This window comes from Fonsecaea erecta (assembly GCF_001651985.1).
Source record: "Fonsecaea erecta strain CBS 125763 chromosome Unknown Scaff8, whole genome shotgun sequence".
Lineage (NCBI taxonomy): Eukaryota > Fungi > Ascomycota > Eurotiomycetes > Chaetothyriales > Herpotrichiellaceae > Fonsecaea > Fonsecaea erecta.
Genome location: NW_017387251.1, coordinates 950,034 through 969,961, shown reverse-complemented (window position 1 = coordinate 969,961; position 19,928 = coordinate 950,034). Strand labels below are relative to the sequence as shown.

The 19,928-nt window shown below is 53.8% G+C and overlaps 5 protein-coding genes across 5 annotated transcripts; 1 reads left to right on the top strand and 4 right to left on the bottom strand.

Annotated features, from left to right (window-relative positions):
- Positions 1–3,971: 3,971 nt before the first annotated feature.
- AYL99_09023 (hypothetical protein) lies at positions 3,972–5,369 on the bottom strand (the record flags this gene model as incomplete). Its single annotated transcript, XM_018840531.1, has 1 exon — positions 3,972–5,369. One exon carries the CDS (start codon positions 5,367–5,369, stop codon positions 3,972–3,974), a length of 1,398 nt encoding a protein of 465 aa, XP_018690278.1.
- A 1,165-nt stretch (positions 5,370–6,534) lies between these two features.
- On the bottom strand, positions 6,535–8,211 carry AYL99_09022 (hypothetical protein; the record flags this gene model as incomplete). Its single annotated transcript, XM_018840530.1, has 2 exons — positions 6,535–7,965; positions 8,023–8,211. 2 exons carry the CDS (start codon positions 8,209–8,211, stop codon positions 6,535–6,537), a joined length of 1,620 nt encoding a protein of 539 aa, XP_018690277.1.
- Positions 8,212–10,794: 2,583 nt separating this feature from the next.
- On the top strand, positions 10,795–12,178 carry AYL99_09021 (hypothetical protein; the record flags this gene model as incomplete). Its single annotated transcript, XM_018840529.1, has 3 exons — positions 10,795–11,223; positions 11,308–11,461; positions 11,532–12,178. The coding sequence occupies 3 exons, from the start codon at positions 10,795–10,797 to the stop codon at positions 12,176–12,178; spliced, it is 1,230 nt and encodes a 409-aa protein (XP_018690276.1).
- A 1,617-nt stretch (positions 12,179–13,795) lies between these two features.
- Positions 13,796–16,089, bottom strand: AYL99_09020 (hypothetical protein; the record flags this gene model as incomplete). The annotated part of the gene is made up of 2 exons (XM_018840528.1): positions 13,796–14,047; positions 14,104–16,089. The coding sequence occupies 2 exons, from the start codon at positions 16,087–16,089 to the stop codon at positions 13,796–13,798; spliced, it is 2,238 nt and encodes a 745-aa protein (XP_018690275.1).
- Positions 16,090–17,872: 1,783 nt separating this feature from the next.
- AYL99_09019 (hypothetical protein) lies at positions 17,873–19,379 on the bottom strand (the record flags this gene model as incomplete). Its single annotated transcript, XM_018840527.1, has 4 exons — positions 17,873–17,893; positions 17,948–18,565; positions 18,894–19,180; positions 19,241–19,379. 4 exons carry the CDS (start codon positions 19,377–19,379, stop codon positions 17,873–17,875), a joined length of 1,065 nt encoding a protein of 354 aa, XP_018690274.1.
- Positions 19,380–19,928: the final 549 nt, after the last annotated feature.

The window sequence follows — 19,928 nt, the reverse complement described above, 5'->3', positions numbered from 1 at the left end:
TTGTGCTATTCCAACCCCCCAACCCCTTTCCATTGAATGTGTGCTTTTGAGAAAAGGATCGACAAACCCCGCCCTCCCCCAACTTGTCACAAGGATCGTTCCTCGGCTGCAGCTGCACGCTGCACGCTGCAAGCTGTGTCGTCACTTGTGGTCCAAATCGGGCGGTGCTGATCATAGCGTTGGTACACAGGGGGCCCGCAGACCGACAACAACGTGGTCGGTCTGGGCTCCCATCAACAAAGTCGAGAAAAATGCAGGTGAAAATGCACGGTCGTAGGAGTCGTTGCCTCGGAATGCAGGAAGAAAAAAGTCGCTAATAAATTATGCTGGATCCAAAGTGTAATCCACCCCCCTCCCCCTTTGGAAAACGCCGACGCTGAAACCCAACAAGGACAGGAATAAGTCGAAAAGGTGAAATTGGTAAAAGGCGGTAATGGCCGGATAACAGAAGGCCAACACCAATCGGAGGCGGCGGTCGTCAATGGTCGTAGAGCTCGTGGGGTATCAAGGTTTCATGAGCACCCAATCCAGACGGGTGGTGCGCAGAGGCCTTGGGTTGTCGCCAAGGTTGGGCAAAACCCAGAGGCATGAGTTGCCGAAGGATAAATGGGTGAGATTGGTGCAAGGGTGATGATTGGGTTTGTTTCGAGTCCGAGTGGGCAACTATCTGGCCTCATCTGCAGGGCACCGCGGCATGGTGACATCAGCCTCGAATGACGTAGTCAGCAGACCCGACCGGACGTTGAGCGGCTGTGTGAGGACTGATCGGAAGGGACGACTGGATCGACTGCGGAAGTTGTACATCTGCAGGAAAAGAGAGGTTAGAATAACCGCCATGTGTGTGAAGATGCGAAAGACGGCCAACATACTCTGCACTCGGCGCACTTGCCGCCGGCAGTGTCGCATCGCCCACGGCATCCCCGAGGTTGATTTGAGCAGGAGAACATGTTGTGTGTGTTTTTCTTTTTTGCTTGGCTTTGTTATGGCGCCGCAATTCAACGCCCAGGTGGCAGTGCAGGACAGAGAGAAGAATCCCGAGCGGGACAGGCTGTCGCTGGATGATATGTGAACGTGAGTTGCGGGTTGTGTGTTGAGTTGCCAATGAAAGTGATGACGTTTGTATTCGTTTCAGATCAGTGATCAATTGGGATGATTGGTCGCGCAAATATGTTCAGGGTGGTCAAGGCGATTTGTTGTTGTACCGTACAACTGGGTCGCAGTCTATACGCCAGAGTACTCGTCGTCGTCGTCGTCCTCAAGGCGAAGTCTTGATTCGTTCAAGGGAGAGTTTGTTGTTCAGAGAAAAAAGGAGATTCAAGGCCTTGAAGAAAGCGGATGGAACGAGGGTGATATAGTGCCCAGTCCCTGGCGAGTGGTGGTGGTTACACCGGATTATGGTTTAGCGTATCGATGATCAATGCAGAAAGATGTCACGCCCTGGGGCTCCGAAACCCTCGGGCAAAAGTCTAATGGGGCCGCTCAGCGTGTGGGCTGGCATGACACATCCATGACTAGCTAGCTGGGCATCCGGGCATCAGGGCACCAGGCTTTGGTGGCCTAGTAGTGACCTAGCAGCCACAGGGCATAACCTGCGAGTACGCAGTACGAGTTATTGGGCCTACAGCCTACAGGGGGCACCGCCTGACTGTTCTTCCGCCCCGTCGCGGCCTCATCACGTTATTCTGCTTCCCCACCCCACCCTGCCTGCACATTGTTACGGGAGCAGAACATACGACTTCCTTTGTTGGTTTGGTCAAACGTTGGGTGCCCTCACCGAATTTGTTTTTTCCCAATGCTGCCTGTGCCTGCGCCTGCGCCTGCGCCTGTTGGTGTGCGTGTACATACGTGTACGTGTACGCGCCCTGGATGGCTCGGCACCGAACACCTCCTTTTCTCACCCACGAAGAGTTCTCGGTAGCGAATAATACAAGTCTCCCCTCCATTGCTCCGTGCTCCGTGCTTGGTTGGACTGGACGCACACCCAACACGCAAGCACTGCTCCTGTTGCCCACGTCTACGGTATCGTTCAGAAGCGTTATCCCGTTATCCTTCTTCTGGTCGGACCACTCAGCCCTGGTTCACCTCAGCACGTCAATAATCGCCGAGACTGCAGGGGAAAAATTAGCCAGATTTCCGGGAAATATTCTATGTACAGTGCAGTGCAGACACGAGGTTTCGTCAACTGGTTACCTTGCGTTGTGTTGTTGTTACATGGCGCCCTGCGCTGTGTTCCCGGGGGCCGGATCCAGCACTTACGAGTACGCTTACCCCTTTCTCGCGTCAACCAGCAGTCAAGGTGCGCTTTCCTTACTGGGTATGTGACTCGCGCCTAGTAATAGCCTGAGTCAGAACAGGCTGCTAGGCATAAGGCTCCTTCATTATTATTTTCTAGGTGTCAGGCAGGCTCCCGCAGCGCCCATCACCGCCCGTAACGCTCTGCCTGAGAGAAACTCCCCCCCCTCCCCTCGACGGAACCCTGCGGGCTCATCCGACATCTGCCATTCATGCCCTACTCGGTACTCCAAGTCCCTTCACTGGGTCTCAGCCTAGCATCAGTCATCTCCTGGTATGCTCTTGGCCTGGTGGGATGATCATTCATAGGGTCTCAAGGCACTCACACCACGGAAAATTTTACCCTTTCAGCGTGGAATACATAAAGAGCGTTCTCGGGGTCGAAAAACAATGACAAAGCTCCGCAGTTCAATAGTTGATATCCCCGTACTTGGGCCGTACTCCGTACAGTATGTAGGACATACATGCAATTCCGGACGCCGCACCTGAAACGCGGAGCCAGCGTCTGTGAATCAGCTGATGGCTTGAGCACCCAGACCACAAGTCCGGCCGGCTGGTCTAGACTCATCTCTGAGTTGGATGAAGGGTTTGGTACGTGGCACGATTGGCACGGTGGGATTGTACGAAACTCTTCCGCTGGATCCCCTTGCTCGCTCCCACACATACTCGATGTACATACAAAAGGATCAAGGCCGCATAATCCTCGGACCGGACCAACAGTAGTCATCACACCACTCCCACCGAGCCCGCAACTTCGCGCCTCGGGCCGTGGACCAATGAAGGGCCTGACGGATTGGCACCAAAGGCTGACAAGAACCCAACAGAGGTCCGCCCTCCATCATCCAGCTGCAGCTCGTTATGTCAGCCGGCACCGTCAGAACAAAGTCGCTACCAAGACGCTGGATGTGCTGCCAAAGGAGGGCATTATGCGAGGAATGTGGAACGAACAGCACCCAGAATCCCAAATATGAGGTCCCCTTCATAGCTAGCTGTCGCCGACCAGCTTTGCAAACAAGTCCATAGTACCACCTCGTACGTGAGTTCCGGTGGTCTGCAGAAGTTGATCGAGGAGGATGCACTGATCATGGCCCCGGCTGGTGCCGACCCAGAACATACTGTACATGGAAGGCGCCCAGTTCGGTAACCTTTCAGCCTGGGCCCAGATTACTCGTCGCCAACGTGATCCAGCAGCCAGAACCATGCATGCATGCATGCATACATACATACATACATGCCGGGTGATTTCATCCAGGCTATTCCCCGCGCCTTCCTCTTACGGCGACTGGTCGACAGGTGGGCGCCAAAGCACAGGAAGAAAGAAAAAGAAGATCAGCAGGGGAAATGTCCCAACCGAGAATGCTTCCACGACGGGCGCTAGAATGCCTATCGAAGCGTTTTGTCCGACCTTCGAGAAGCACTCGCGTAATCCCCTCTGCCCATACTCGTTTGGGGGGTACTCCGTTCTTCAATCCAGACCAGATTCCCCACACACTTGGTGAATCAGCTGGTCAACACCCACCCTGGGCTGCCTCTATCCTCTTCCAAGTCACAATGAATTCCCTCCTTTGGACAAGTTCGTGGAATCCTGAATGTCGGCACTGCGAAAGAAATGTAGGGTTCATTGCCGATCTTCCGGCTGTCTCTTCCCGCCCCATTGACCCATTGATCCAGTCGTCGCTTCACTGCAAGAGAAGAGATCTGATAATCAACCATCCACCCACAACACCAATCGTCGTTGCAACCAGCAAACCGTTACCTTCCCATGTCAGTGCCAGATAAGCCATGATCCCCACGGCCAACTCCTTCCTGCGTGCCTGGACCCTCCTGCTCCTCCAGTCTGGGTCGATGCCGAATGGTGCTGTCGTCGTCGGGCCCCTCTCACCCTCCCCCTGCCCTGCATTCGATACCGCCTTCAGAGGCACTGAGGCTGCTAGTGCTACTGGGCGGTGATCCGAGGTTGCAAACAGCGGCAGACACGTGTATCGAAGCGGAGTCACCTTGACGTCACTTATCCGGGGGCTCGAGAAGAAGATACGGTCGCACCAGCTGGGCCAGCGATGACGTGCCCAGCTCCAGTGTTGACGGTCATCTCCATCGACCAGGAGGACAGCCTTGCTTCCGTCAGTGTCGTACTTGTAGGTCGGTGGGAACGTGATTGGAGCCTCTGTCAACCCGTGCAGAGTCTTCCCAGCCTTGACCTGCTGATTCAATTGGTCCTCCGCGAGCAGATCGTGGAAGTGCATGGGACCGTCCCTGCCCGGGCTGGGCTGCGGGAATTTCTCCTCGACATCCTGTGGAGACGGTCGAAGCAGTGATGTGCGATAGTTGAGGTCACCAGCGAAGAAGAAGTATGATGATGCTGTGTACATCCCTCTTTCTTCCCCACCAAGGGTCTGGAACTCCTGCGAAGCGAGTGACCCCTGTAGCAGAGGCGCGTCTTCCCCTTCTTCGCCCTGAGGTAGCGGAGCCTTGCGTCTCTGATCCGGCAGGAACACTAATCTCTGCACAATGTTCTTGTAATCCTCGTTTCGCCTCTCGAGACCATCTTCCATGGGCGCGAGATGGGCCGAGACGAAAGTGAACTCAACCTCTCCGATTCCACCCTCGACCTCGCCATCTGCTGCTGTCGGTAGGTCGCCTCGAGTTACTCTATATCCCAGTTGAACCCCCACGGCGCCTTTGTTACCCATGTCGCTAACACCCACGCCAACTCCGGCTGTCCTGACCCACGCGAGGCTGTCCACGACGTCATCCCTCAGAAAGACCATGATGGCAGTCATGCCCAAGTTCCTGCTCACCACGTTCACGTACCCATGGTCCTTGGAGGCGAGCTTCACGGTCTCCCGAAACGCCTTGAAGTAGGGCGTCAGGAACGAGCCTCCGAGAAAGGCATAGCTGATCGGCGCGAGCTCCTGCAGGCAGAGGACGAGAAGTTCCGGGGCGTCGCTGTCTGGAGGGAGAGCATGGAACAGGTACGGTGCAAAAATGGCAGGGTTGACGAGGGTTCGTGCGCAGTTGTATGTTAAGATGTAGACGTTGAGCGAATCGTCATGGTCGGAAGTGGTTTGATCGGCCATTCTTGTGGCAAACGAAGGTCAGGCGTGGGGGTCTGCTTGATCACTGACCAATTCAGTTCATTTGCTGAAGCCAAGTGAGATTGTGGCAGTATGAGTGCAGCGGCGGCGGTGGTATGCAGCCTGGAAAGATCAATGAGCTAGCTTTACTGGGAGGGACTTGATGTCTGGAGAGCTCAGCCCTGGAAACAACCTAGGTACTGGAGGCTCTGTGTGAAGATGTGGAATGGTGTTGCTTTGCACTTTGTGAACTTCCAAGGACGATGCCGTCATTTGCCCAGAGAGAGATTCAGATGCGGTTTAGCTCCAGACTAACTTGTTTTAGGTAAGCTTCAGCCTTGCGGCTTCAACTCACATCGCTCACCTTGCAGTTGTGCTGAGCTGTTATCTGCCTCAACATCTTCTCTTTCAGTCACGGCATGTATCGATTAGCCAGGGCCCTGGGCGTCCAGGTCCTACCGTTGACATCATGGCATTCTCTTCCATGGCCATACGCCCTTCCCGATGAACATGCCGTACATCTATGTCTTGGACCATCTACCCACCTCGCAGCCGCCCGCACACACTCTTTGGGGTGACTGCGAAAGGATTAGGGTTCTTCGCTCTAATAAGTCTGGCTGGGAACACCTCTGCTGGGAAGGCCTACACACACGCACCGTGGACCCTTAGGCTGATTTGTGCCATATGATTCAAGTGCTTACGCTGCCATATTGCTAGTGTCTTGTGTCAGGTTGGCCGGACAAGGATGCACCGGGTCCTGAAACTGAGATTGTCAGGGTGAGAGCCAATGGCCTTGAGGCCATGTTGAAGAATACATCGCAACCCACATCGACCCTTAAGGACCCTCCCAATGAGAAACTGAGGTTTGGACGAGACCCAAGTTTGAAACGCATGAGATCGTTTTGTAGAATTACTATTAGAATTACATGATCCTTCGAGCCTTGCCCTGCCCTGCCCCTCGTAAAGCATAGTATCATACATGGTGAGACCCTTGATTAATTAAAACAATAATACAGTGGGCAGGGAGGGCTGCAACATGTGAAAAGACGGACAGCCGCTGAACATGAAATCTAGAGTGTTAATAGGTGAGATTTGAAACAAAGGAATGATTTTTCCGCTGTTAAAACCACATCTCAACCCCCAATCTCGTCACGAGTACAACAACCCTCTACGGCCCAGTGGGGCTAGGCGGTCCATCCAGCTTGAAGTATCCCGGCTGCAGCGTCTGGAAGACGCCGGTAGGATCGTACTTGGCGGCAATGCTTTTCAGCTTCGCCTTGTTGGTCGAACCGTAGCTGGCAATGACGTCCTGGAACTGACTGGCGTAGTTCATGTAGATGTAGTCCTCGTACAGCCCCATCGATTGAGCCAGGGCCACAGTCCGGCTAACAATCCGTTGATTCGTTTGGAGGATCCTCGTGTCGTCGGCGGCGTTGGTCCACATCATGTTCAGGTTGAGCAGCAAGAACGGACCCGCGGAGGTCGAGAGACCCAGTGGGTTCCCCCCGTTCTTGGTCATGGCGGCCAGTTGACCCTCGGTGATGACCTGCAAGGTCGCGGCGGGCACCAAACCAGCGACATCCTTGATCGATTCGAGTTCTTCAAAAAAGATGTCTCGGACCGAGGCCGTGTGGTTCTTGTTGAGCTTGTACGTGGCTGCCCAATAAGTCTCGCGCAGGCCATCGGGGTTGCTGGCGTTGAATTCCTGAGTCAGGTCTGCCAGTGTGCGGACCTTGGTGGTGTCGGAAATGGCAGGGATGGACAAGTACTCGGCGAAGATTGGCGCATTAGCAACGGGCTTCGCGTACTGGAGGTCGGCAGCGGCGACGTTGAGATCAGCAGATTGTGCATAGGCGAACGAAAGGATCTGGGCGGCGTTGGGATCCTGAGGCGAGTTGACGCCAACATTGTAGAAGGCATCGATGACAGCGTCGAATTGGTCTTCCAGGGACACGCGGCCGCCACCCCACATCAAGCCGCCAGGAAGAGGAATAACGTTCAATGTGAATTTGGTCACGATGCCAAAATTATTGCCGCCGCCACGAAGGGCAAAGAATAGGTCCTTGTTCTGGGTAGCGCTAGCAGTAACGATGATACCGGACGCGGTCACAACTTCGTAACTGACAACATTGTCGCAGGCCCACCCGTAAATGTTGGAGAAGAAAGAGATACCACCGCCAGTGGTGAGGCCACCCACTCCAATGGCTGAGACACGGCCGCCAATTACTGTCACACCGGCAGGCTGAAGGGCGGTGTACACGGTGAACCATGTGTTCCCAGGGCCGACGGCGGCGGTCTTCTTGTCGGATGAGAGCTGGATCGTGTTGAGTTTCTCGAGTGACATGGTGATACCACCCTGGATGCTGGATGCGCCGGCAAAGGCGGCATGCCCGCCAGACCTGGCAGCGAAGGGACATTGAGTGAGTCGAGAGAGCAAAATTGCTATTGACACTTGGGCCGCACTTGCCGGTTTGAAGATACAGTAAGGATCGACATTTTCTTGCTGAACGGACCAGTAGGCGTTGGTAAAGGAGTTATAGCCTTGGTTGCCTTGCTCAATCACGTTGGATGAGCCGAAGAGAAGCCTCAGAGTGTCACACTGGTGGAAACAGTCAGTGAGGTGTTCCGAAATTTCGTGTTCAGGATGGACACTCACCGCAATCGAGCATGCAGATATAGAGGATCTCTTGGTTAGGGAGTCAAGCTCTGGCAACGCCGATACATTGACGCCCTGCTCCAAGAGAGCTTCCGTGACGTTGAAATCAGGTGGCTCAAACGTGTTCTGAGCGGCGACGGACGCCGCAAACCCCAGGCCGAGGGCGGCCACGTGGAGAGAGAAGCGCATGATTGGGGGGGGGAGAAAAATACGAGAAAATGTAGAGAAGCGAGAGAAAGAAGAATTCTAGAAAAGGAGTGCAACCTCTGTGGATGCAGCGATTGATGCTCGCTTTACACTTGCCAAGGCTTCAAAGCAAATTCAGCCTGTGCCTAGCCTCTGCAAGCTTGAACAGTCCCCAAAAGCGAAAGAATGAGATGCAGAAGGGGAAGCCAGAGAACTGGGATCAAGGAGAAAAGGCTGGCTACTTACGTTGGCCAGGATCAGCCATCTGGTGGTGCCCACCCTTCCGAAATGTCAGATCAAATTTCGTCGACCACGCAATAACTCCTCCTTGATGTATCTCGTCTACGACAAAGCTCTCCACAGAAGACGTCGTGGAAGGCCTCGATACTCGTACTAACGATGTGGGCCTGTCGCGTGGTCAAATGGCGCTTTGATAGTTGCTCGACATTCTCATTTCTTTGTGTCGAAATTCAGACAAGGTGGACTTGATAGAGACAAGTGGGCGTTCATTTCAATGGTTCGATATAAGGATCCAAAACCTCCCGAGTTTGGAGTCGGGATCTGCCACGTTTGGAGATTTCGGCGTTTGCCTAGACTTTCTAGCGGAGACTTGGGGGTGAGCTGAATCACTCCTATCCCGTGTTGAACATGGAAGAAGGTTCTGTCCCTGGAACTAACCTTTAGAGCCGCAGCAAGATTCTGACTCGTGGATTGCTGAAGCTCACGGTTTTGCCACTCCAGGCAGTCTAGTGGACTGGGCCAGAACTAGTGAGCATCGGTTCCAATAGAAACTTCGGATAGATGCAAAGCTCGGAAAGCACCCGGACATCCTGGGTATTACCCTTCACTGCCACGAGGCACTGGGGGTGTGGGAGAGGTGACGAGGACATACCCTGTACTTTGGTGCTCGAATTCCTTTTCTTGCTCATGGAAATGCGGAAGCGCCAGACTTGATAGGAAGAAAGGGTTGACAGGCTACACAGAAAGCTAAAGCCCCTCGCCTACTGTCGTGTTGCATCCCTAGACTGGAATATTAGATTGTGCCATGGAATGCCAAGGCTTCAGTCTTTTGATATAACCCCTGAATCCTAGTACTATGCAACTAGGCTCTCGCTAACCATATTCAGACTAGCGGAATCACGTGACCGAACTGGCGCACCTAGGGCACACGTCCCAACTCCTCTCCATCATCTGATCCTGCAATCATCAATTCGCCAGACTCTCAGGCACCGTGCCGAGGACTCGCTATATCTATCTGATCCAACGCTCGAGCTCACAGATGATGGCCCCCTTGTTCCAACCCTCGCTCACCGATATCATGCCTACCGAAGCGAGAAAGCTCTCGATCGAGACGAAGTTTGGACCTACTCCTATCTGACAAGTGCCCAAAAACCACTCGTTGTGGAGCTATACTCTTTGTATCGGAAGGCTGGTGCTTGTGCGAACACGGAGACTTTGACTCGTACCGGGTTCATACTTGTTATGCACTTCACAGGGGAAGAGGCAAAAGTTTTGTCGACCTTTGCCACAGCGACTTGTAACGAGGCTATCTTGTTCGCCCGATCGCCCGGTTCCCCAGACTTCGGCCTCGTCGGCATTAAGCTTTACGCCGACACGGTTAATGCAACATGCTGTCTTGCACCAAGTGGGTTTGGTTTTCATTTATTGGCGTTCTGTCGATATTCTGGTTAGTGCCAGTAACGGCTTCACAGCAAAGTGGGCCAATTGTCGATCTTGGAAGATTAAGGGCTAGCCTGGAGGCACCACGAGCAGGTTGCATGCAGTCTGAAGGGCTCGATAGTGACTGAGCAGTCTTTGACTGGTGTGCCTTTTCCAACCTGATGGGCCGCGGCCTGGCCTATAACGGCATTTTATTCTTGCAATCCTTCTTCAGGACCAGACTGACGCTGCAGGTTGTACGGAGTGAAGCACATCCCCCGTGCTTCCTCTCTTGTGAAGACGAAGAGTGTCAGAAAGCAGAGAAGCAAGAGGGAAGGGGGAAGAGCTAAACGGGGGAGCAAAACATGAATTATTCACTTTCCCTGGACGCCGCACCCGGCAGATCCCTGATGACCGTAAGAGACCGGAGTCGTCCGTCCTCTAGCAGACGTTTAAGGCCAGCCTGGGCGTTCGTTTGACTTCGGCCAGGATGCCCTTAGCACCACACCGTTGTCGGAACCGTGAAAATCAAGAATTTGCCCTGGGTATGCCAAAGCCCAAGACTCTCACTAGTGGTGTTGACCCAGTATACGTTACTGCATCTCTCTGGGGCGTGGAAGTTTTCGCCAGACCATGGTATATGCGAATCCCAACCGGTCTCGAGCATGAGGCGACCTCGCTTGTCCCATCGTGCGTCGCACCAAAACCCTTTCGTGGTACTCGGTAGAGGAGATGGTTATCGACATTTGCAAAGAGGGAAAATGTCCTCCATCTCCCCATATTATTTGAGAGATGGCCTTTTCTCTTCTCCATCCCTTCTTTCCTGGCCACCGTCCACTCATTATTGCTGTCTTTTGAGGTCTGGGGTTTGCCCAGCAAACCAGCAGCCTTGCCACCCTCGAACAACGACACTCTGCATTGCCTATCATGTCATCCTCTCAGAACTATGTCTCTGAAAGGGTGCTGCTTGGGGTGGCATACTCCATGCTTGCGGTCACCAGCATTGTCTTTTTGGCGAGGGCGCTGGTGAGAGTCCGTCAACCGAAGAGTTTCCAGGCGGAGGATTTCTTCCTCTTGCTTGCCTACCTCTTCTTTCTCTCCCTCACCGTCATGTACATCGTCTTGACTCCCACCATGTTCCGCGTCACGGACGCAACAACGGGCAAGATACCAATTTACCCCGAGATCCTGGCCGACTCCCTCTTCATGATCAAGATCTTCTTCGCCAACACCATGATCTTCTGGTTTACGCTATATTCGGTCAAGTTTGCCTTTTTGTGCCTCTATCGCCGACTGATGATGGGCATTCCGATGTATCTGCGCCTCTGGTGGGCGGCTGCAGCATTTTGTGTCTTGGTAAGAACCAACCCCGTCGATGTGTCTTCTTTTTGCGCGAAGATTCAAGTTCGGTTGTCCTCATCCACTGACTGCGCCGCCTAGACCTTGATTGGCTGTGTCATCACGAACTTTACCAGCTGCCACAGTATGCACGCATGGTTCACGCCAGGGTTGTGCACCGAGAAAAGAGACGTAGATGCTCAGATTGCTTCGCTCTACTACGCTTATGCGGTGGACGTCTTGTCAGATCTCTTCAGTAAGTCCAAGTCACCTCTGCCAGGCTCGAGTCTGTCCATGTCGCTGATTTTCTGTTCTTTCCCTTTCAGTTATGTTCCTCCCCCTGCGGCTGATCTGGAAATTGCAACGGCCGACGTCGCAAAAAGTCGGCATTGGAGCTCTCTTCTGCGTCGGGCTGGTCTGTATCATCTTCGCCACCATCCGCGTGGTCCAGATTGGCGTCAAATCCCAGGGCCACTCGACCCCGTCCTCATCGTGGCTCGCCTTGTGGGCGGTCGTCGAGTCGGCGGTCACCGTCATGGTGGGCTGTTGTCCGGGCCTGTACTCCAAGGCCAAAGAAGCACACTCGTCGCGCAAGACTACGTCCAACAAGAAGAGCGGCATGGCCCCCTCCTACGGCTACGGCAGCCACGGCTACGCCAAGCAGGGCACCGCCGGCGGCAGCACGAGCATGGGGACCAACAACCGCAACAGCCGCGCACCCAATGGAGACATCGAGATGGGCCACCTCCCCACCCGAGTGACGGGCGGCGGGCAGACAAAGCGGTGGAAGGACAAGATGAGCAGCATGACAGACACGTTTTGGGCCAACGACAGCTCCAGCCAGGAGGAGCTCAACACCAACAAGCAGATATACGTCAACACGAGCATCGAGATCAAGGACGAGGAGGAAGCGGACCGCGCCGCCAGCCGCAGGAACGACGCCGATTACCACTATCCCAAGAGTCCGGTTTGAGTGGGAGAGAGAGAGAGAGAGAAAACAAAAAAGGAGAAATATAAACGGGCTTACCTGCCCCAAGACGACACCAGAGAAGATAAGACAAGATAAATCATACCAATCCTGACTCCGGGCGGGAAAGGGAGAAAAAACACACGTCGCAGACAGACAGAAGACAGACGAGTTTTGTATATCTAGCTATGTATGTATATATGTATGTATGTATGCATGTATGTATCTCTATGTACGTACCGAGTACGGCAGGAGAAGTAGAAGTAGAAGCAGAGATATCCTGCCTGCTGTACCCTGCCTGCTGTACCCTGCCTGTGTGTATCCCACTGGGGGCATTACTCCCCTCTCCTGCGAGGGACTAGATAGATAGATAGACCTGACAGAACGGCGATGGTCGAGGCAATATATATCACGGCCTAGAGGGAGTGTTGTTTTTCTTGATCATAATTGTTGTTTGATTGTGCTTAATGATTAACTGAGTGAGTGAAAGAGTGAGTGAATGAATGAATGAATGGGTAGGTGGATGGCTATATAGCTTAAGTGGCTAGCTCCCTTCCCCTATATACTAACTATACTGTATTCCCTCAGCGGTCGACGCCCCGTCCCCTCCCTTCCCTCCCTTCCTCCTAAGGCTCACTAGGCTCATTAATTAGGCTGTCCCTCCGCCCGAGATTCCCTCCCGCTGTACCTACCTATCTATACCTACTTATACATACATAGATAAGTACGTACATATGTGCAGTACATCTTACTGTAAATTATATATATATATATACTAGTAACCAGAATCCAGGTGTGGAGTTAATGTAACCGAAAGACGGTATATAATGGTGAATAGATTGATATGTATGTAGCTAGCTGGCTGGCTGGCTGGCTGGCTGTTCGAACTGTCTGGGATACATACACTCTCACACTCAACTCGTTCTTTTTTTTTTTTTTTTTTTTTTTTTTTCAGTTTTCTCGCGGAGCGCCCCCCACTCGGCACAGACTGATTGTTTGATTGAGCGTCAGTTGTTGTTGCTGTTGTTGCGTATGGCAGGCCAGTGGACATACATTACAGCATCAAATCGAGCCAGGTTTCTTCACAAGTATGGACAGGAGATTATCTTGTTGCTATATCGAGTGCGGGAGAGGTCGTAAATGGCGATACACAGCAGAGGCCGTCACTCCCATCATGGACATTATCATCGTGTGCCAGTGTCGTATGGGTCAAACAATATGATGTTGTGGGAAGTAGCTCCCCAGGCGATGGACTCTCTCATAGGACAAGGCGACAAGCGTTCATCAACATGATCATCATCACCACATTATCATCACACCATCATAATCTTCTTCGAGGCCGTATCTTGCCGTATCTTGTCAATCGTATCACATGTGAAAATCAAGCACCCCAGGCACCAATATACCCAAGCATCATCCTCCCCCTCTGACCGAGCCTGAGATCGGAAAATTCGTATATCGGTATAGAGCATATCTCTTGTTTTTCTGTCTTTGCTGTCAAGGAAACTCACGCTTGCTAAAATGCTATCCACCAAACAAAGGGAATTCGTCTCCACTTGATTCGTCGTGAAGCATCTTGAACATCATTTCTCCATAAATCCGAGTCTAGATTGCGGCTCAAATTCAACGCCTCCAGCCGGGTGGTGGAGGTGGTCGACCCCCTCGGTAGACAACTTCCCGCTCAATAAAGCGCTCCTCTTCTCGATCCCACTCCTGGCGGTGTCGTGGCGGTGGAGGTTCGATGGCCAGAGGGCGTGGCAGTGGCTCTTCAACTGCGGGAGGGAGCACTCGATTTTCCCATTCAATCTCCTTGATCCGCTTACGGCGCTCTTTGCGAATATCGTCCGACAGACCGACCAGACGAGCAATGTCTTCCTATTTCACGGTCAGCACTTTGCAAGCAATGTATGTCGTGCGGTGCAAAAACTCACGTAACGCAGGTACGCGATAATATAGTAGAAGTCATCAGTCTCCTCATACTCGTACCCCATCTCTTGAATCGCCTCCTTGACAACGAGATCCTTGGTCACTTCGGTCCACAGGCCGTCCTTGGGATTGCGCTCCTTTCCATACCGACGGCCAATTTCTCCATTAGCGGCTGGCAGTGGAGCGGGAGGATGCACTGGAATCGGTGCCGGGAGCGGCGCCGGGAGCACAGGTGCCGGCGCTGGAAGGGGTCTCGCAACCGCGCTGTCGTAACGTTCATCAACTCCGTCAGGCATGAACTTGCTTCTCCGCACGCCATTGTACCTTTGCCAGGTGATCTCCTGACTTGCCCCGCCAGCACCGTCCATCCGGACACGACGTGTACCCGGGGGAACATCGACAATTTCCCAGTCACGGGTAGCTCCTTGGTAGGCCTCGCCGATATAAGCTCGATCCATGGCACGAGCGTTATAGTACTCTGCTTCTTCGTGCACGTCCCGCTCATAGCCCCGATAGACGTCACGACGAGCCGGTGGAGGGTCGTAATACGGATCACGTACCGGGGGAGGAGTGTACGGCGCCACGCTTTTCGGGCTGGCCGGACCATCCCTGCGGTCTATCACAATATCTTCGTTCTCGGTACGACCGTTCCGGGTTTGGGTTCTGCTGATCTCAATACGCTCTTCTGATCGGGCTCGTACCGGTGGTGGAGGAGGAGCCAGGGGCGGGCTTGGCGGAGATGGTGGTCGTGAAATCACCCGTGGTCGGGTCGGGATGGCAACTTCAAAGCCATGGTCGATATGACGATGATGTGTTATGACCTCTTGATGGATGGTGGGAGCGTTGATAACCGGAGGCTCTGTGGGAGGCAGAGGCGCCGGGGCCGTGCGAGCTGAGGTCACTGACGTCGCAGGGGACCGAGATCGAGAGGTCTTGCGAATGATGATTTCCTGTTGGTTGCGAGTGCCACTGCGTCCTTCTCGCTCCTGTTGACGGATGATGATTTCATCGTTCGAAGCGCTGCTGGACCGACGAACTCGCGACCTCGCTCGTTCATGCGATTTGGGACGAGTCAGCGCGTAGTCGTCGTAGCGGCGGGGGGCGTCAAGATTCTGCTCATCACGGCGGATGATGATTTCTTGCCTGTCAACATCGCCGCGAACGGATCTCCGGTCGAAGTCCCCTCGGCGAGAGACGACGTCGTCATAGTCATCATAGCGAGAGCGCCGGTCACTCTCGTCACGACGAATGACGATTTCTTCTCTTGAGGAATTGACCTCTCTCGGCGGCGGAGGTCGCACCTCGCGCTCTCTCTCATCACGGCGGATGACAATTTCTTCCCTCGATGAGTTGACTTCTCGCGGTGGCGGTGGCCGTAGCTCGCGCTCCCGCTCATCACGGCGAATGACGATTTCCTCCCGGGAAGAGTTCACTTCCCGGGGCGGCGGTGGTCGGACTTCTCGTTCTCGCTCATCTCGTCGGATGATGATTTCTTCCCGATCTCGATCACGTTGGGGAGGTGGCAGTCTGCGCTCGGGCTCCCGCTCGTCTCGGCGGATGATAATCTCTTCATGGTCGACCTCTCGCTCCCGCTCTCTTACCCGTGGTGGAGGGGGTCTATGTTCCGACTCGTCTCTCCTGATGATGATCTCCTCCTTTTCCACCTTTCTCTCTGGCTGCGGGGAGGGTGAGCGCCGACGAGGACGAGCAACGAACTCGTAGTCTTCTTGCTCTCGCTTTCGAAGCACCACCGGCCCCGCAGTGGTTCGACCATAGCCCTCTTGCAGGAAAGCAGGAGTCGACCCTGGCCGTTCACGGATTTCTTCTCGCACGATGGTTTCTCTTTCCCGTTCACGAACAGGCGTGGGACGGCGAAAGTCTACCTCCTCTTCCACGAAACGGTCATCGTAGTATCGTCGACCATTCCGGGAGTAACTTTCTCGACGGTCATCGTAAATGGACACGTCGTCGGCATAGCGGCGTCCTGCCATGACAGGGCGTGGCTACAGGATTTGAAGGAAACAGGGAGGACAATGGCTGATCACGTAGATGCGGCTCGCTGGGTTGGGCAGCCCAGTTCGGGGAGGGGATGCGGGCCAAAGTCTTTGCCTAAATGGATGACTGTTCAAAAGATGCAGGTTGTAAAGCGTAACGTTGCAGGAAGAGAGGCTGTCACACCAGCCGCAGCCACAACCGAAAAACGAGAAGCACAAATGCACGCTGCCAACGTTGAAAGAGAGTTGAGGGAAGATGTAGCAGAGGACGATGGGGGGTTGGTTGAGTTATTACGCAGGTGGTGAGGTGAGAAGAGAGCCAGCTGAGGAGTTGAGCCTAGTTTGGGTGGGACTTGGACTGTGCCAACTGGGACATGTGCATGTGTGAGCGTTGGAGCATGCACCAGGGCATTTTTCCTCTGGCAGCAAAAGACAACGCCCACAATCTCCATTCGTGTCCTAGACGGTCCAGTTATCCCACTGGCCACCCATTGCCATTCCCAAATATCTCTGACAAAGCGACGAGACAGATAGCCAGTAACAATGCCCACAAAGGAAGAGGGCCACGATGTGATGGGCACAGAAAGGACACTATCACCATCACCACCTGCTGCAACAGGTGCAAGGTGCTCCCAAGGGCGATGACGGGACCACCGACTGGCGGCAACTGGCACAGGGCAGGTGACGTAGTAGTGTTGTGCACACGAGCCCAATGACTTGTGCCAGGGGCATTTTGGTGGTCGAGTGGATGGGCGACGAACAAAAACCAGGAAGAACACCAGACCTGATTGAGGAGGGGCCATCAACCTGCGGCCACTAGGCGACTGTAGGTCTACTATGCCTGAGTTGTATTATTTATTAGGTCTGCTTGTTAGTCAATCATAAGGCAGGTAGGCAGGTACCACTTGTGAGCCTTGGGCAGTGATGCGAACTGGTCTGGGCTTGTTCTTGATCTTCTCGAATTTTCCTAGGCCAGCACACGTCGAGGTCCAACTTGGGGTCCCTCTTCGGCTTTCACTGCCCCTGCACGCAATGCAAATTCTGGGTTACGGGCTGGGCCGAAGCCCGACGAGTCAAACTTCCGCCGCCCAGGGCACAGCACAGCCTTGCCGATTCCTGCTTCTTACGGGGGCTTTGGGCATCAACCACCAGACACCAAAAGCCCCCGTCAGCCTAATGACATATTCCCACCACCTGAGTGTGTCAGGTCGCCGCCTCTTTCTACCGAGTACGAGGTACACACAGCATCATCGGGGACACCAAAAAAACAGGGAGACCCAACTTTTGTCTTCATCTATATAGACCCATATGCCTTCCTCAGCCCAAACCTACAAGTAGACCTGGCGAAAAAGAGCTCAGACCAGGTCCTGTACAGAGTCGACGTGGTCACCCAATGTTCCCGCCCTTGAAGACATGGTGCAAAAACTTGCTCTCGACGCTCAGAATGGGACGCCACGGGCGTCAAACCGGCGTCCCGTTGAAGGTGCCCGCTCCCACAGATCGAACGCCTGGTCCGCATGCGTACATGTGCTCGCTGCGTATCCCTTGGCGATGCGCCACTTTTTGCGATGCTAAAATGTACAATGCGCCCACAGAACGCCCTCCAATTCCGATTCACGGATGCGTGTACCAACTGTTGCAGGTCGCCAATAGCGACATCTCGTCTCATCGTAGAATTCGTTTCCTCGAGGTGCACATCCCTCTCCATTTTGTTCGCTGTGCGGTTTCTCATTAAAGATTAGAAATACCTAACCGGTTGTCGACCATGATGTTGGTTGTTTCACGGGTCTGGGTTGGCCACCTGTGTCTACAATCAGCAATCGGCTCACAGGTTGGCTCAGGGACAAAATCTTACCCGTAACTGCCTGGAATAATCCTGGTTGTCTTGAAGAGACACATTGCTAAGGCGGCTCTCGTCGTGGATGTACAACGCATACGGGTTCAGTCTCTGGTCTGTGCCCAAGCTCCGACGATCAAAGGCCGTCGAGCCGGTATCGGCACTTCGCAGGTCGTTGCTCAGAGTGACTCCAGACGTGTTGATGCGGGGAGTCTTAGTCCCTAACAGGCCTGACGACGACAACTGACTAACTTGCCGTGACGGGACATTGTTGGATGGCGAACTATCGCCTGTTCGAGGAAGGTAGGCCGTTTCTGGGCCGTTCTCTTGCTGCAATTTCTTGTGGCGTTGGCGAAACCAGAGGTACACCGCGGTTCCGATCAGGCCGCCGATGCCCAAAGCCACGCCGAGCACTATGCCCACGACCTTACCGGTGCTGACCCCGCCACCTGCGGTAGAACTCTGGCCAAGGGTAGCATCCGAGGTGGCAGCTGCAGACGGAGTCACCACCACAGTCCGAACTTCACCCGTCACAGTGGTGACACTGGTGTATAATGCGGTGGCAGAGCTGCTGGAGCTTGGGCTCGGGCTCGAATTTGGCGGTGGGGCCGTCGTCGACGCAGGAGGGGGAGAAGTCTGCGACGGTTGTCAGCTTTGCACTTAAGCGGCGCACACGAGTCTGAAAAGAAGGAGCTTCCATCAGGACAGAAACAGGGTCAGTGAAGAAGGAATTGGGTTATCATACAGTGGAACTCATGAAGCTCATCGAGGTGTCGCTTGACCAAGTCACAACGCCAGCCACGCTAGAACTCTGAGACGATCCATATGTTACCACGGAGGAAGAGTGGGAGGTTATCCAGGTATCAGACGCAGGGGAAGGTGTGGGGGATCCAGTATCCAAGGAGGGAGAGGATGCGGATATGGCATTGGAAGTAACGGTGGAGGTGGAGGTATCAATACTAACCGACGATGAGGGAGGGGAGGAAGTTGAGGATGGTGTGCTGGGTGTTGAACCAGAGGTGCCCAGAGGGACTCCTGCACTCAAGAGGTAGTATCCATAGAGACCAGAGTCGGTGTTGCCACACCATTCAGAGGTAAACCCAGGACATTGCTGATTGCAGTTGTATGTGCTTTCCTGCGGAGTAGGGACGTAGTTGGAGCACCAGCAGTAGTAGCCTTGGAGGACAGCAAAGGCAAAAGAGCCTTGACATTGCTGTTGGCAGGCTCCATTCGATTGGAACTCGTTGTAGTCTGGAGTCGGGTATCAGTGAGAGGCGCATCTTTGCACAATCTTGGGGGTGAACTACTTACGGCCTTGGTAGCTGCCAGCGTTGTTGTCTGGAGAGCAGTACGAAATGTCGAGGCCCTGAGATGGTGTTGCCCACAGCGAGAGAAAGACCGTGCACAACAGGAGAGTCCAGAGTGAGCCCATTGGTGTTGGAGCGACCATTGTCAAGAGTTGGGCTGGAGCCTGTGGCAATGAGGAGTATTCCACCTATTACTGCATCGCAATGCTCTTATTCAGCCACGCATCAAAGATTCGGCCACCGCAATCGTACAGTCGGTCGTGACAGTGCTTCGATCGGGCGATTATTGCATTAGAGGTGTGTTGATTAGGGGTACTTTTATGCGTGAAACGTATCGCACCAGACGTCAGACAAGTCAACTCGACTCAGAGTTGACTGGATCTCTTTTTATTTTTATTTTGTTTTTCCTCTTAAGCCAACTGTTTGTTGCCTAAGAGCAGGGTTCGACGTAAGAGAGAGACGACCGGGAGGTGTTCGAGCAGCTGGACCGAGTGACAAGCGCAGGTGCGCGTATGGACATGGGAGGTAGATCGAGGGGAACAGATTCTGGATCTCCGGAGCGATGGAGGTGCGGCGAGGGAGGTCTATGGAGGTTCGAGTGGTCTATTCGTCCATATGAGAATTATGCGTACAGGTTGCAGATAGCGACGATGGGACAGGTGTTGCAACGGTGAATGTTGGGGAGGTGGAAA